At 35.8% G+C, this 12241-nt stretch overlaps 1 protein-coding gene across 3 annotated transcripts in view; it reads right to left on the reverse strand.

Annotated features, from left to right (window-relative positions):
• The window catches only part of LOC106872991 (galaxin), a 91985-nt gene that overhangs the window by 30611 nt on the left and 49133 nt on the right, over positions 1-12241 (reverse strand). For 2 of the 3 annotated variants that reach the window (XM_052971695.1, XM_014920181.2), the window contains exons 2-4: positions 9489-9596; positions 8203-8373; positions 1093-1233 (exon numbers count right to left, since the gene is read on the reverse strand). In XM_052971695.1, coding sequence (XP_052827655.1) covers positions 1093-1233; positions 8203-8373; positions 9489-9596 — 420 coding nt within the window. The remainder of the gene's footprint in view (positions 1-1092; positions 1234-8202; positions 8374-9488; positions 9597-12241) is intronic. The other variant, XM_052971696.1, reaches the window with a different exon arrangement.

The following is a 12241-nucleotide window of genomic DNA, read 5'->3' on the forward strand; positions in this document are numbered from 1 at the left end:
ATATATATATATATACAAATGGAGAGAGACAGAGAGAGAGGGGGGTAAATGGGAGAGAACATGATGGAGACAAACAGACTTTGGGAGATTTGTCAATCTAAAAGTTGAGTTATTTCTTATAGCAAATTGAATCTTTTGCTTAATTATAACTGAATACCTTGTCATAGGGATGCAGATTTCAAAAATAAAATCTGTTTTTCTCAAGGACACACTGTTTTAGATCCTTTCCATCACACACACATGAACTGATGAGTGTCTGCAATAGGTTAAGCTAATGAGCAGGGTTAGCTATTTTGTTGCTCTAAAGAAGATTGGTATATTATAAAGAAACATATTATACACTTGTATGTGGCCTATCATAATGTAATAGATTATACAGTATAGCACTATATAATATGAAAGTGTTGATAGAGGGTACTATGACATGCCATGGTGAAATATAGGCTAATATGCTTATGGCATGACTTAATATGTAGTATGTTGTGATACTACAGAATTTATTATGCAATTAAATGTGGTGTAGACTCATGTAAATGTAACATATGATGTGAGGGAATGTACCATAGTATATATTTATTAAAAACAATACACTAATAGTTAGTAATGAGATAAAACATACCAATTTGTTAGTACAAAAATATGTATCTAAAACTAGAGTTTAAAAAATTTATCTGTTTCTATTACTTCAGCTATTGATGTTGAAATTATGTTTGTCTTCTTGATGAAGTGGCAATAGTTTGTGTCTAGTTGTCACTATTACATGTCCAGAATAATAACACTAAACTTTCATCTGTATCTCAATCTGCCTAGCAGCAAATTGATATAAGAACAGGGAAATTCACTACTGTAGGGATTAGAGACAATATTTTTTAAAACTAAGCTGTCTTATCTGAGCTTGTAGTGCTGAATAAGCATTTTGTAAATGAAAATTAATACACCTAACTGTAAACTTAATAAAATTATCTCCTGATTATTTTATACATCAAACATTAATTAAAGTATCAATGTTAATGTCATGGACATTGTCAATAAACTGAAAACAGTAAAATATGAAAATGAGTGAACTGGTAATTTTTGTACCAAAACACTTACCATTACAACAATGATTCTCATGCAAATTATATTTGTTACCATTGCAAAGACCTTCATTAATTAGAAGGATTGAATTTCCAATACACTTGTGACTGTTTTGATTATAAGCAGCATTTCCACAACAGACAGTGTTTGTTTTGTCTAGAATGAACAAATAGCATAAATAATTATCTATACAACACAAAGTAAAAACATTTTTTTCTGATTTATAAAAACGCATTATTTAATTCTCGTTATTTTTCTAGAAGGAGTGAATGTGTAAATTTGAAACTGTTGGCTCTGTAAGGGAACAAATAGTGGCAAATTTGACAAACATGGGAACAACAGAGCATTTCATCTCTCATCTCATGTAAGAAATTAGAATTCATCAAAACATTGTTTAGTATTCCATTAATTGAATTACTACCTTAAACACAAAAAAATTAGTTACTTGAATAAACTCTAATGTTTTACTGGTATTTATTTTATCTCTTCTATGAGAAGAATTTCTCATGTAAAGTGAAAATTCATCAAATAATTGAAAAACAGTGATGAAACCTATATAATGCTCTATGGCCTTAGATACCACTATATTTCTTCTTTTTTTATGTATTTGAAGGTTAGATTTTTTTTTTTACTTGTCCTAATAATTTTCACATAATTTAAATATATATTGTTTTAGTATGCACAACTTTAGTGTGGTCCATATTCCTAAATGAAGGTGAAATCAAGACACTGAATGTCAAGACTGAGCAAATGTTTATAGGAAGATGATCAGTGTTCCTTACATAGAATTTAAATAAATTATTGGTGTTCTGTAGAAAGATTATAAACAAATGATTGGTGTTCCATATAAGGAATACAAGCTAATGAATACATCCAGAAGCACATTATCCTTCTGACAGAGCTCCTGGCTGTCAGACAATACTCAGGTTAATTAGCACAGAATATACTTAAAATAATTGCTTTGAGAAACGTAAATAATGAGTTAAGAACTACAACTAGAAAAAAGAAATATCAATAAAAGATTATTTGGTGGGATAATATCAAAGAATACTTTGATCATTCTATTGTAAACTGAAATTTTTGACATGAATAGAAAAAAAATTTCTGCAGCCCAGGTATTCACAATGAGTTGTTGCTACTGCTGCTGCTGATGATGATGGTGGTGGTAGCAATGGTAATAACAACAATGATGATGATGATAATGATATGATGATAGCAATGATGACAACAAGGATGATGATGATGATTTATAGTCTTTCTTAACTTCAAGATACCCATAATATAACATTTCATTGCATTACCAAAATCTACTGCAAAATTCAAAGAGCCATTTTCAACATACTATAAAGTATACTATAAAGTAACAAATACTATAAAGTAACAAATCTTGATAATGAGATGACTTAGCACAATATGCCATAAAATGCTTGTTAATTATACAATGTCTATTTATTAGAATATTGTACTTTTTTCTCGATGTACCTATTTAACACCAGAGAATTGGACCATCATCATCATCATTTAATGTCCACTTTCCATGCTGGTATGGGTTGGACAATTTGATAGGAGCTGGTTAAACAGAAGATTGCACCGGGCTTCAGTATCTGTTTTGGCATGGTTTTTATGGCTGGATGCCCTTCCTAACACCAACCACCCTGCAGAGTGGACTGAGTACTTTTTTATGTGGCACCAGCACATGCAAGGTCAGTTTCGGCATGGTTTTACGGCTGGACGCCCTTTCTAAACTTTATAGTGTAGACTGGATAGTTTTTACATGGCACCAACTCTGGCAGAGTCACCAAATAACTTGTAAGACAAAGATCCTTTGAGAGGAAAGGGGGCATTGGAGGAGGTGACCTTGTTCCAGGTGATGAAAAGTTAGAGTATGACAGAGACAAAAACAGGTGTCTTGCTGTAGAGGAGATACATGGCTAACTGGTCAGAGAGAGAGAGAGAGAGTGATCAGGAATGAGGACAGGAGCAGGATAGCAATGATAGAGTAAGCAGGGTAGGGAGCAGGGCAGTGAGGACAAGATTGGGAAGCAAGAAATAAGTATAAGCAGAGTGCATGAAAAAGGAGAAATGTGAGGAAGAGAAGAGATGTAGTTTGGTTTGTCGCGGTAGGGTGTGTGAAAAGGTTTATTGTTACAAGTGGGTAGAACCTACAGTGCTTCTAGAACTCAGTTTCACTGAAGTGGGCAGGTCTGCTTAAGAACCTCATATCACCAGATATCTCAGTCCACTGTCACCTCATCTGTGAGTCCTAACCACTTCATCCCAGGTCTTCCTAGGTCTCCCTCTTCCATGAGTGCCATCCACTTTCAGGGATCAGCACTTCTTTATACAGCTGTCTTCATCTATATGCATCACATGTCCAAGCCAACATAGTCTTCTCTCTGGCATGCTTGCCTCTGATTCCACTTATCCCAACTTTTCTCTTATCACATTTACACTTTGTCATACATATGCACTGATGTTGCACATCCAACAGAGCATACTACCTTCATTCTTCTCTAGTCTATGCATGTCTTCTACATTCAGAGCCCATACCTCACTATCATGGAGTATAGCCACGAGCATCATACAATCTGCCTTTCACTCTGAGAGAGAGAGAGTCCTTTTGTTGCCAACAGAATAGTTCTCTGAACTTCTATCCTATTCTCATTCTAGAAACAATACTTCCAGAACATCCTTCCCCATTGTTAACTCGGTCATCTAGGTAACAGAAACTCAAGAGAGCCTCCTGGGCATTTGAGAAAGTCTAATTCCCATGTGTCCTTAGTGCTTATTGTTCCTGCACATCTGCCACATTTGAAACAACTGTTAATCTACATGTGATTCCACTGCACATTTCATGTGTCCATAGATTACACTGGTTGCAGTTAATGGAATTACTTTCAACTACTTTTGAGCAGGGCCATTTACCTGAAGGAAGGGGAGTCATATTTGCCTGATATTGAGACCCACACCAATGTAGTTTCAGCTAATGCTCTAACACTCTAGTAATACAGATGCAACTAACTTCTGCTGCAGCAGTAGGTGTTCTATTGTCTCATTAAGGAAAGGTGCTGCTTTTGCTATAAATTCAGTCTGTTTGTATGAAGAGTAGGTAAAAATTCATTTGCTGATAAATTTGAAAATAATTTGTGTTCTAGCCTGAAGCTTTATTTTTCATTTCTTAAAACCTTTTGTTACTATATCTTTTTAAACATACTACCTTTATTTCAATTAATTTTGAAAACAATGAAGCATTTAGTGAAATAATTTTGTAATTATTAATCTAGCGTTTGAAACAATTTCATATGAAATTTTGATGGGGACTTTAAAACAAGAAGTTTGTATCATAGAACCAAAAGTAAACTAAAGCAGGTCAGTATGAAAAGGTTTCTTATGAAAAAACAGAGACCCTGGTTGGGAAAGATGCTAAGCAACAACACTGAATTCCATCCCCCAGTTTCAAGTTCAAATCTTTATAGAGTTAACTTTATTTTTTATCAAACTGAATTTGATCAAATAAATGCATGTAAAATCCTAGAATTAATGTCATAAAATATAATTCTCCCTTTTTGTAGAAGTTGACCTCACATTTTAGGTCTCACAAACAAAAATAAGGTTGACTAGGAAAAATGCTTCACTATATTTCTTTTGAATTCTGGGTCCAAAACTAAGAACTGACTTTACCTTTCCTCAGTCTGATTTAAATACAATAAATAGACACATAAGAGGTGCAGCATTATCAAAGGAAGGCTAACTAGGAAGATAGTTTTTGTATGTAGTAGATGCTCAAGAGCAATAAACACTGAAAATGTGCAGAGAACAACTTCCACAACATTCCAGGGAGAAAAACTATAAGTAGTTCATAGCATCCGTTACCTAGGTGACCAAGTCAGTAGCGGGGGTGGGTGCTCTGAAAGTGTAGCTGCTAGAGTAAGAATAGCCTGGGCAAAGTTCAGAGAGCTCCTGCCTCTGCTGGTGACAAAGGGTCTCTCACTCAGTGTAAAAGGTAGACTGTATGACGCATGTGTACGAACAGCCATGCTACATGGCCGTGAAACATGGACTGTGACTGCAAGGACATGCGTAAGCTTGCAAGAATTGAAGCCAGTATGCTTGCTGGATGTGTAATGTCAGTGTGCATACTCAACAGAGTATAAGTGCCTTGAGAGAAAAGTTGGACCTAAGAAGCATCAGATGTGGTGTGCAAGAGTGACGACTGCACTGGTATGGTCATGTGGTGTGAATGGATGAGGACAGCTGTGTGAAAAAATGTCACACCCTAACGGTTGAGGGAAACTGTGGAAGAGGTAGACTCAGGAAGACCTGGGATGAGGTGGTGAAGCACGACCTTCGAACATTAGGCCTCACTGAGGCAATGACTAGTGACCGAAACCTTTGGAAATATGCTGTGCTTGAGAAGACCCGACAAACCAAGTAAGACCATAACTCGTGACCTATGCCAGTGGTGTAACCAGCCCACTTATGTGTACCTTTCTTTCATTGGACACTAAACTGTGCTTGCGAAGACCTGTTGAGGCAAGTGAAATTGAAATCAAAATCAAATTCAATGATAGCACCGCATGACTGGCATCCGTGCTAGTGAAGCGCTAAGAGCACCATCCGAGTGTGATTGTTGCCAGGGCCGCTGAATGGCCCCCGTGCCGGTGACATGTAAAAAGCACTATTCAAGTGTAATTGTTACCAATGTCGTCTTACTGACATTTGTGCCTGTGGTATGTGAAAAACAACATTCGAGCGAGGGCATTGCCAGTGCCACTGGACTGGCTCCTGTGCAGGTGACACGTAAAAACACCATTTGAGCGTGGCCGTTGCCATTACTGCTTCACTAGCCCTCATGCCAGTGGCATGTAAAAGTACCCACTACACTCTCGGAATGGTTGACGTTAGGAAGGGCATCCAGCTGTAGAAACTCTGCCAGATCAGATCGGAGCCTGGTGCAGCCATCTGGCTCACCAGCCCCCAGTCAAACCGTCCAACCCATGCCGGCATGGAAAGCGGACATTAAACAATGATGATGATGATGAAATACAAGTCATATATATTAGTCTTAGATCTAGTTAAAATAAATTAATATTATGAATGCGAGACACTAGTATATATTTAATTTGATTTTAAACGATGCATCTGAAAAGGTCAGTCTTGTTACACTACATGAAGTCTACAAATGGATAATGGCACAATTAATTATTAATGGTCATGAGACATTTAAATATATTTCTACAAGGAGTTGGCAACTGAGAATTAATTTATTAATACTGATTTATTTCAATCAGATTAGCTTCAGTATACAAATACATGAGTCAAACTTTAAAATAATTCAGCTATGACAGAACACTTACAAACATTTACTGATCTGCTAGATATCTCCTATTTTGGAATCATTAAACCTTACCTCTATAACAGAATTACTTTTATCCTCATTGCTTTTAGAAATTACTAGCAGACATACCTTGCATTGCTCAGGATTTAAATGGTGTAATACAAGGAAGTGCAGCATTTACAAAACATTTGTGGAATAAATGAAGGGCTATTTCAACTAAGTAACATGTCATACATCTGTCTGGAAGATTCCAGGCCCTAACTTTGTCATGGAAAGGTGGGTGATGGGAATGTGATTTTTGAACACACCAAAAAGCTCTCAGTGGATATACTCTCCTTTGTGGCACTGCCGCTACCATGCCAAGCAATCAGCAGACTTAGGAACCAAATCTATGTGATAAATTAAACCTGTGGGAGCATTCAACAACACTACATGAGAGAAATCTACATAAAAGAAATGACATGGTAAGGAGGCAGGGTAGTTGGCAAGGAAGTGCTTGAAAACAACACTGTTATGTGATATTTTGGTTTGGAATCAATAGTCGCTGCTGAACCATGCACTCCTTTGCATAAACTGCTTGTGACCATTGTGAGGACAACTCAGCTTCCAAATGAAAACAATTCTGCATGCAGTGTTGGGATATGCAAGGTCACATTAAGGACACGGTCTCTAACAAATGTGGTTGGGTCACATGATGTTTGGTTACTGATGTGGTTGAGAATCAATAGTCGTGGCTCAACCATGCACTTCTTCGCATAAACAGTGTGAAACCGTTGTGAGGACAACTCAGCTACCAAATGAAAATAATTTTGCATGCAAGGTCACTAACTAATGTGGTTGGGTCTTAGACACTATGAATTAGTAGGTTAATGTACATGCGATACTTCAGTTTGTAATCAATAGCTAAAAAATATTTGTATGGGCTTCTTCTATACTTAGAAGAAAGACTTTGATATTGAAGCTAAAAGAAAATAGTTGAATAGCTGCTCAGGATTTAACATATTTTAACATATTTTTCATAATAAACATAGCGTGTTCCAAATGGTTTTTATTCCAGCAAATTGCTACCTATGGTACTATGGGAACAGGCTATTTTTGCAACCATTTAGACACTGCAGTTTGAAGTTTACATTGGTTCATCCATTTAATACAACCTACTTATATCATTTCAGTAGCTGTTTTTTTCCAGTTTGAACAGAAGCAATGCATGGACTATGCAGGCAGTCATACATACCCCAGGAAAGAGAGTTTTCTGCTCCCAGGGGCCTCATTACTCATTATGTGAAAAATTTTAAGAGTCTAAAACCATCTCTGGAACATAAGTAATATATGTTCTCCAGTTTGGAGATAATCAGTTGTGAACTTCAGAAGTTCTTCAGGTATGCGCGCGCGCACACACACACACATCCTCAGTTTTATATATATAGATATTTAAAAATTCAAGTGTTATCTTTCTAAAGTTGCCTTATACTTGTCTTTTTTTTACTAATATTATACTGGTATCATACAAATTTTATTGTAATGAAAACTATTCAAGTTGCTTTCTCTCTTTCATATATCTATATATCAAGAAATCAAGTTACTTCATTATATGCCTCTCATAAAAATTTGAATCTTCGACCAAGCTAAGAAAAGAATTAATAAAACATATTTTTTGAAAAATAACCACTTGATTAAAAAATTTATTATTATTAATATATACTGAATTACTTTATCTGACATTGTTTAGAGCTCTTTTTATTTTTCTCCATTCAAAATAACATAAGTAAGATTTAATGTGTGTATACCTAGTCTGGTAAGCACTTGCCCATTACAGCATATTTCCTTTCGAATTTTGTATCTTTTAGATTTCTCCCTCTCCTCATGGGTACAACATCTGAAAGATTCCTGTTTGGGGTAAACTTTGTTGCCACAGCAGAATTCCTGTGACCTTTTGTATACACTTTCTTCACCAGTTGCTAAAAAAAAACAAAAAAACCTAGAATTATTCTTATTGAATGCTTTAGAAAGAAATAAAGATGATTAATGTGTGTGCATTTTTCATGAATAACAGGAAATAAGAGAAGTGAAATAGCTTCAAACAGAAATAGACATTATAGTTGTCAAGACTATTTTAATCTACAGTGCATTATTATAAATATTTATAATGATTTTTTGCATTGATATCAAACTGAAAATTTTAAAGATAATTTTGATTAAAGTGACTACAATATAAGAGTGGCATTTATTGCATCAATTGGAAATGTATGAAAAACAAAGTACACTTTGATGCATGTTGGACTCAGAACTAGGAAGATAAAGCTAAATACCAAATAGTCACAAGTTGATAATTATATACCACTCCATATATAGTACAATGATTTTTTTTCATATGGGCACAGCTGCAGAAATACACACTACAGTACATGAAACTTATTTTATCAACCACAAAATTATGGGAAACAAAGCCATAAAAGGATTGCATTAAGTAAGGTGGTCTATAGTTACTTTTATTTCACTAATTTAGTAAAAATTAATAGTTATAACAAGAATTATTGTCTGCATAAAATAATTAGTTTTAACTCTCAGTAATGTAAGACAGAATGTGTGTGTGTGTGTGTACGTGTGTGTGTGTGTGTGTGTGCACGTGCACACACGTGCATGCATGTGCACGTGCGTGCATGGAATGTTACACACTGACAATTATAAATAAACATTAATAGTAATGGATTCTCCAGTTTCAACAACAAATGTTCAGTTGTTTCATCAACTGAATTCCTACTCATGGAGAAATAACATGGAAGTAACTATTAAGCATTCCACAGACACATGCATCTTAGCACAATTTGCAGCTCAAATCAGTGTGACACAAAGGTGAAAGATGGACTTTGAATTACAATCCAAAGAGAAAGGGAGTGTTAAGTATCAATTCTAGTACTACACAGATATCTTATATCAATCTCAAAAGAATAAAAGGCGAAGTTGATCTCTATGTGATTTGATCTCAGAGTACAGAAGGTCAGGAAGAATACCACAATTTCTTTATTGCCAATACTAAAAAATGATCCTGATAATTCATAAATGGCAGACATACCGCTAATACAACAACCTGTAGATGATCGATTATACATCTGGTTCTTGCAGTTGATATGCTTCAAAATATCTTCTTCGGAACAAAATACTGATTTCACTAGTACCAAAACTGAAAAATAGAAATATTTAAATTTACAATATTTTAAAACTTTCAATACATAGATACAGATTAATTAAAATATAGAGGTAAAGATTAATATACAAACAAGTTTGATACAGAAATATAGATTTATCTTAACTAGTCACAATGTTAATCTTTGTATGGGTGGCAAATTTTTTATTACTAGTAAGACCCATGAATATTTCATGGATTTAATGGTAAACCTATTGAGTTATTTCTGAAAACTTTATCCAAAAAAATCTGAAAGCGTAGCCTGTGTTACATCTGTATGGAAAGATAATCGTTAATCTGCTACTCATTGAAAAGTGAAAGAAATTGGAATATGATGATTACTTAATGCACTTTATATATACACTTTATATACTTTATGCACAATTTTATAGACTTAACACACAACACTCATAAAATAAATATTCACTCTTATTTTTCCATTTTTCCCATAAACAAAAATAAAATATTCCTTACATATGATAGAACCTTTAGTTAAATTGCACATATCTGCCATGCAAATAAGTATGAATATTTCACGGAACTGCACTTATGTGCATGCATTAAGTGATAGGTGATATAAAAAACCTTGTTTAATTTTTTAAAAAATACACTTTTCATTATCCAATCACCACCTCTATCACCTTCATCTCCCCAACCACCATCATCATCTCTCTCCCCCCTCTCTCACTCTGCCTTTCTTTAACCTCACCATCAGAACATCACTCTGCTAAAATTATATTTTTAACTCTTCTCTTCTATATCATGTCACTAATATATAATTTTCATCAAGTTAACCAGTGCCTATTCTGGTACTATCAATCAATAAATATTACTTCTCAGTATTAATACTGCCTCTGTCGCTTATATATTGGGTCATCCCATAAATAATGCAGTCTTTTTATACTTCTTTTATTTTTCAAAATTAAGATAAACAAAGTTCTTTTTTAATCTAAAATATACTCTCCTTCATTTTCTACAAAGCTCTTCTGTCTATCTAGTAGACTTGCAAGGCCCCTCTTCCAAAGTTCACTTGTCCATGATAAAGAATACTCATCCAGTACTGTTCTGGTCTCATCTATAGAGTTCATATTTTTTCCATCCAAATAATTTTGAAGTCTGTAGAATAAGAATTGGGTGGAGGAAGTTGTTGGCAACAAAAGGCTTCACTTTCAGAGTGAAAGGTAGACTATAATGATGCTTGTGTATGAACAGCTATATTCTATGGTAGTGAGACATGGGCTCTGAATACTGAAGACATGCGAAGACTGGAGAGAAACCAAAGTAGTATGTTTTGTTGGATGTGCAACATTAGTGCACATGTACAACAAAGTGCAAATGTATTGAGAAAAATGTTGGACATAAGAGGAATCAATGTAGCATGCAAGAGAGAAGACTAAGTTGGTTTGGACATGTGATGCATATGAATGAGGACAGCTGCATAAAGAAGTGCCGATCACTGAAAGTGTATGGTACCCATGGAAGAGGGAAACCCAGGAAGACATGGGATGAAATGGCAAGGACCAATCTCAGGAAGTCGGACCTCACAGAGGAAATAACCATGAACCATGATGTCTGGTAATATGAAGTTCTTGAGAAGACCCATCCACATCAGTGTAACTGAGTTCTAGAAGTGCTGTGTTCTACCCACACTTAACAAGAATACTTCTCACACACTCTGCCTCATATTTCCGCTTCATGTACTATGATTACCTCCCACTCCCCAATCTTGTCCTCTTGATTCAGGACCATTGTATCATTGCTCTCTGCTTGTCTCCGACCTGTACGTTGTACCCACATGCTTTGTCTTACTCTATTATTGCCATCTGCTAGCCCCCAACCTGGATGTTCCACCCACACAAAACAAGAAAACTTTTCCCTCACCCTACCCCAACAAACCAATCTACATCTCTTTCTCACATTTCCTCCTTCATTCACTATGCCTTCCTCACGCCCCTGTTCCTCTGTATCATTGCTATCCAGTAGCCCCTCCAACTCTATATGTACCCAAGTCTTTTGCCACTTACTCAGACTCTTTAGTCGCACTCCCATCGCAATATCCTGTCATTTATATTATGGCATTTGAACCTCAAGGGTATGCCCTGGCACTTGCCACTATCTATATCTCTCTCTTCCTTTACTCAACCATCTCATTTATATTCTGATCCCTGTTCCTTGTGAGCTTGCCCGGCATTTTGCCACCATCTTCATCCTGCAGTCTCCCACTCTCTCTCTCTCCTTCTCCTTCACTTCCCTCAGGTTGGGCAACCATGTATTTTCTTTGTGGTAGCACCCCTGTTTCTTTCTTCATTCCTGATCTTTCTCTCCCTGCCCGGGTAACCGTGTATTTCCCCTACAACAAGACACTTATATCTATCTCACTATAACCTTTTCATTGTCACCTCCTCCCCTCTTAAAAGTTTTTGTCTTGCAAGTACTTGGTGGCCCTGTCAATGCAGGTGCCACTTAAAAGCACCCAGTCCACATTGTACAGTGGTTGGTGTTAGGAAGGGCATCCAGCTGTAAAAATCCTGCCAAAACAGTCACAGAAGTCTGGTGTAAGCTTTGGCCTGGCCGGCTCTTGTGGTACCATCCCACCAAGGAACACAAATGCTAAATGATGATGATGATGATATATATATATA

This window comes from Octopus bimaculoides, chromosome 11 (genome assembly GCF_001194135.2).
Source record: "Octopus bimaculoides isolate UCB-OBI-ISO-001 chromosome 11, ASM119413v2, whole genome shotgun sequence".
Classification (NCBI taxonomy): Eukaryota; Metazoa; Mollusca; class Cephalopoda; order Octopoda; family Octopodidae; genus Octopus; species Octopus bimaculoides.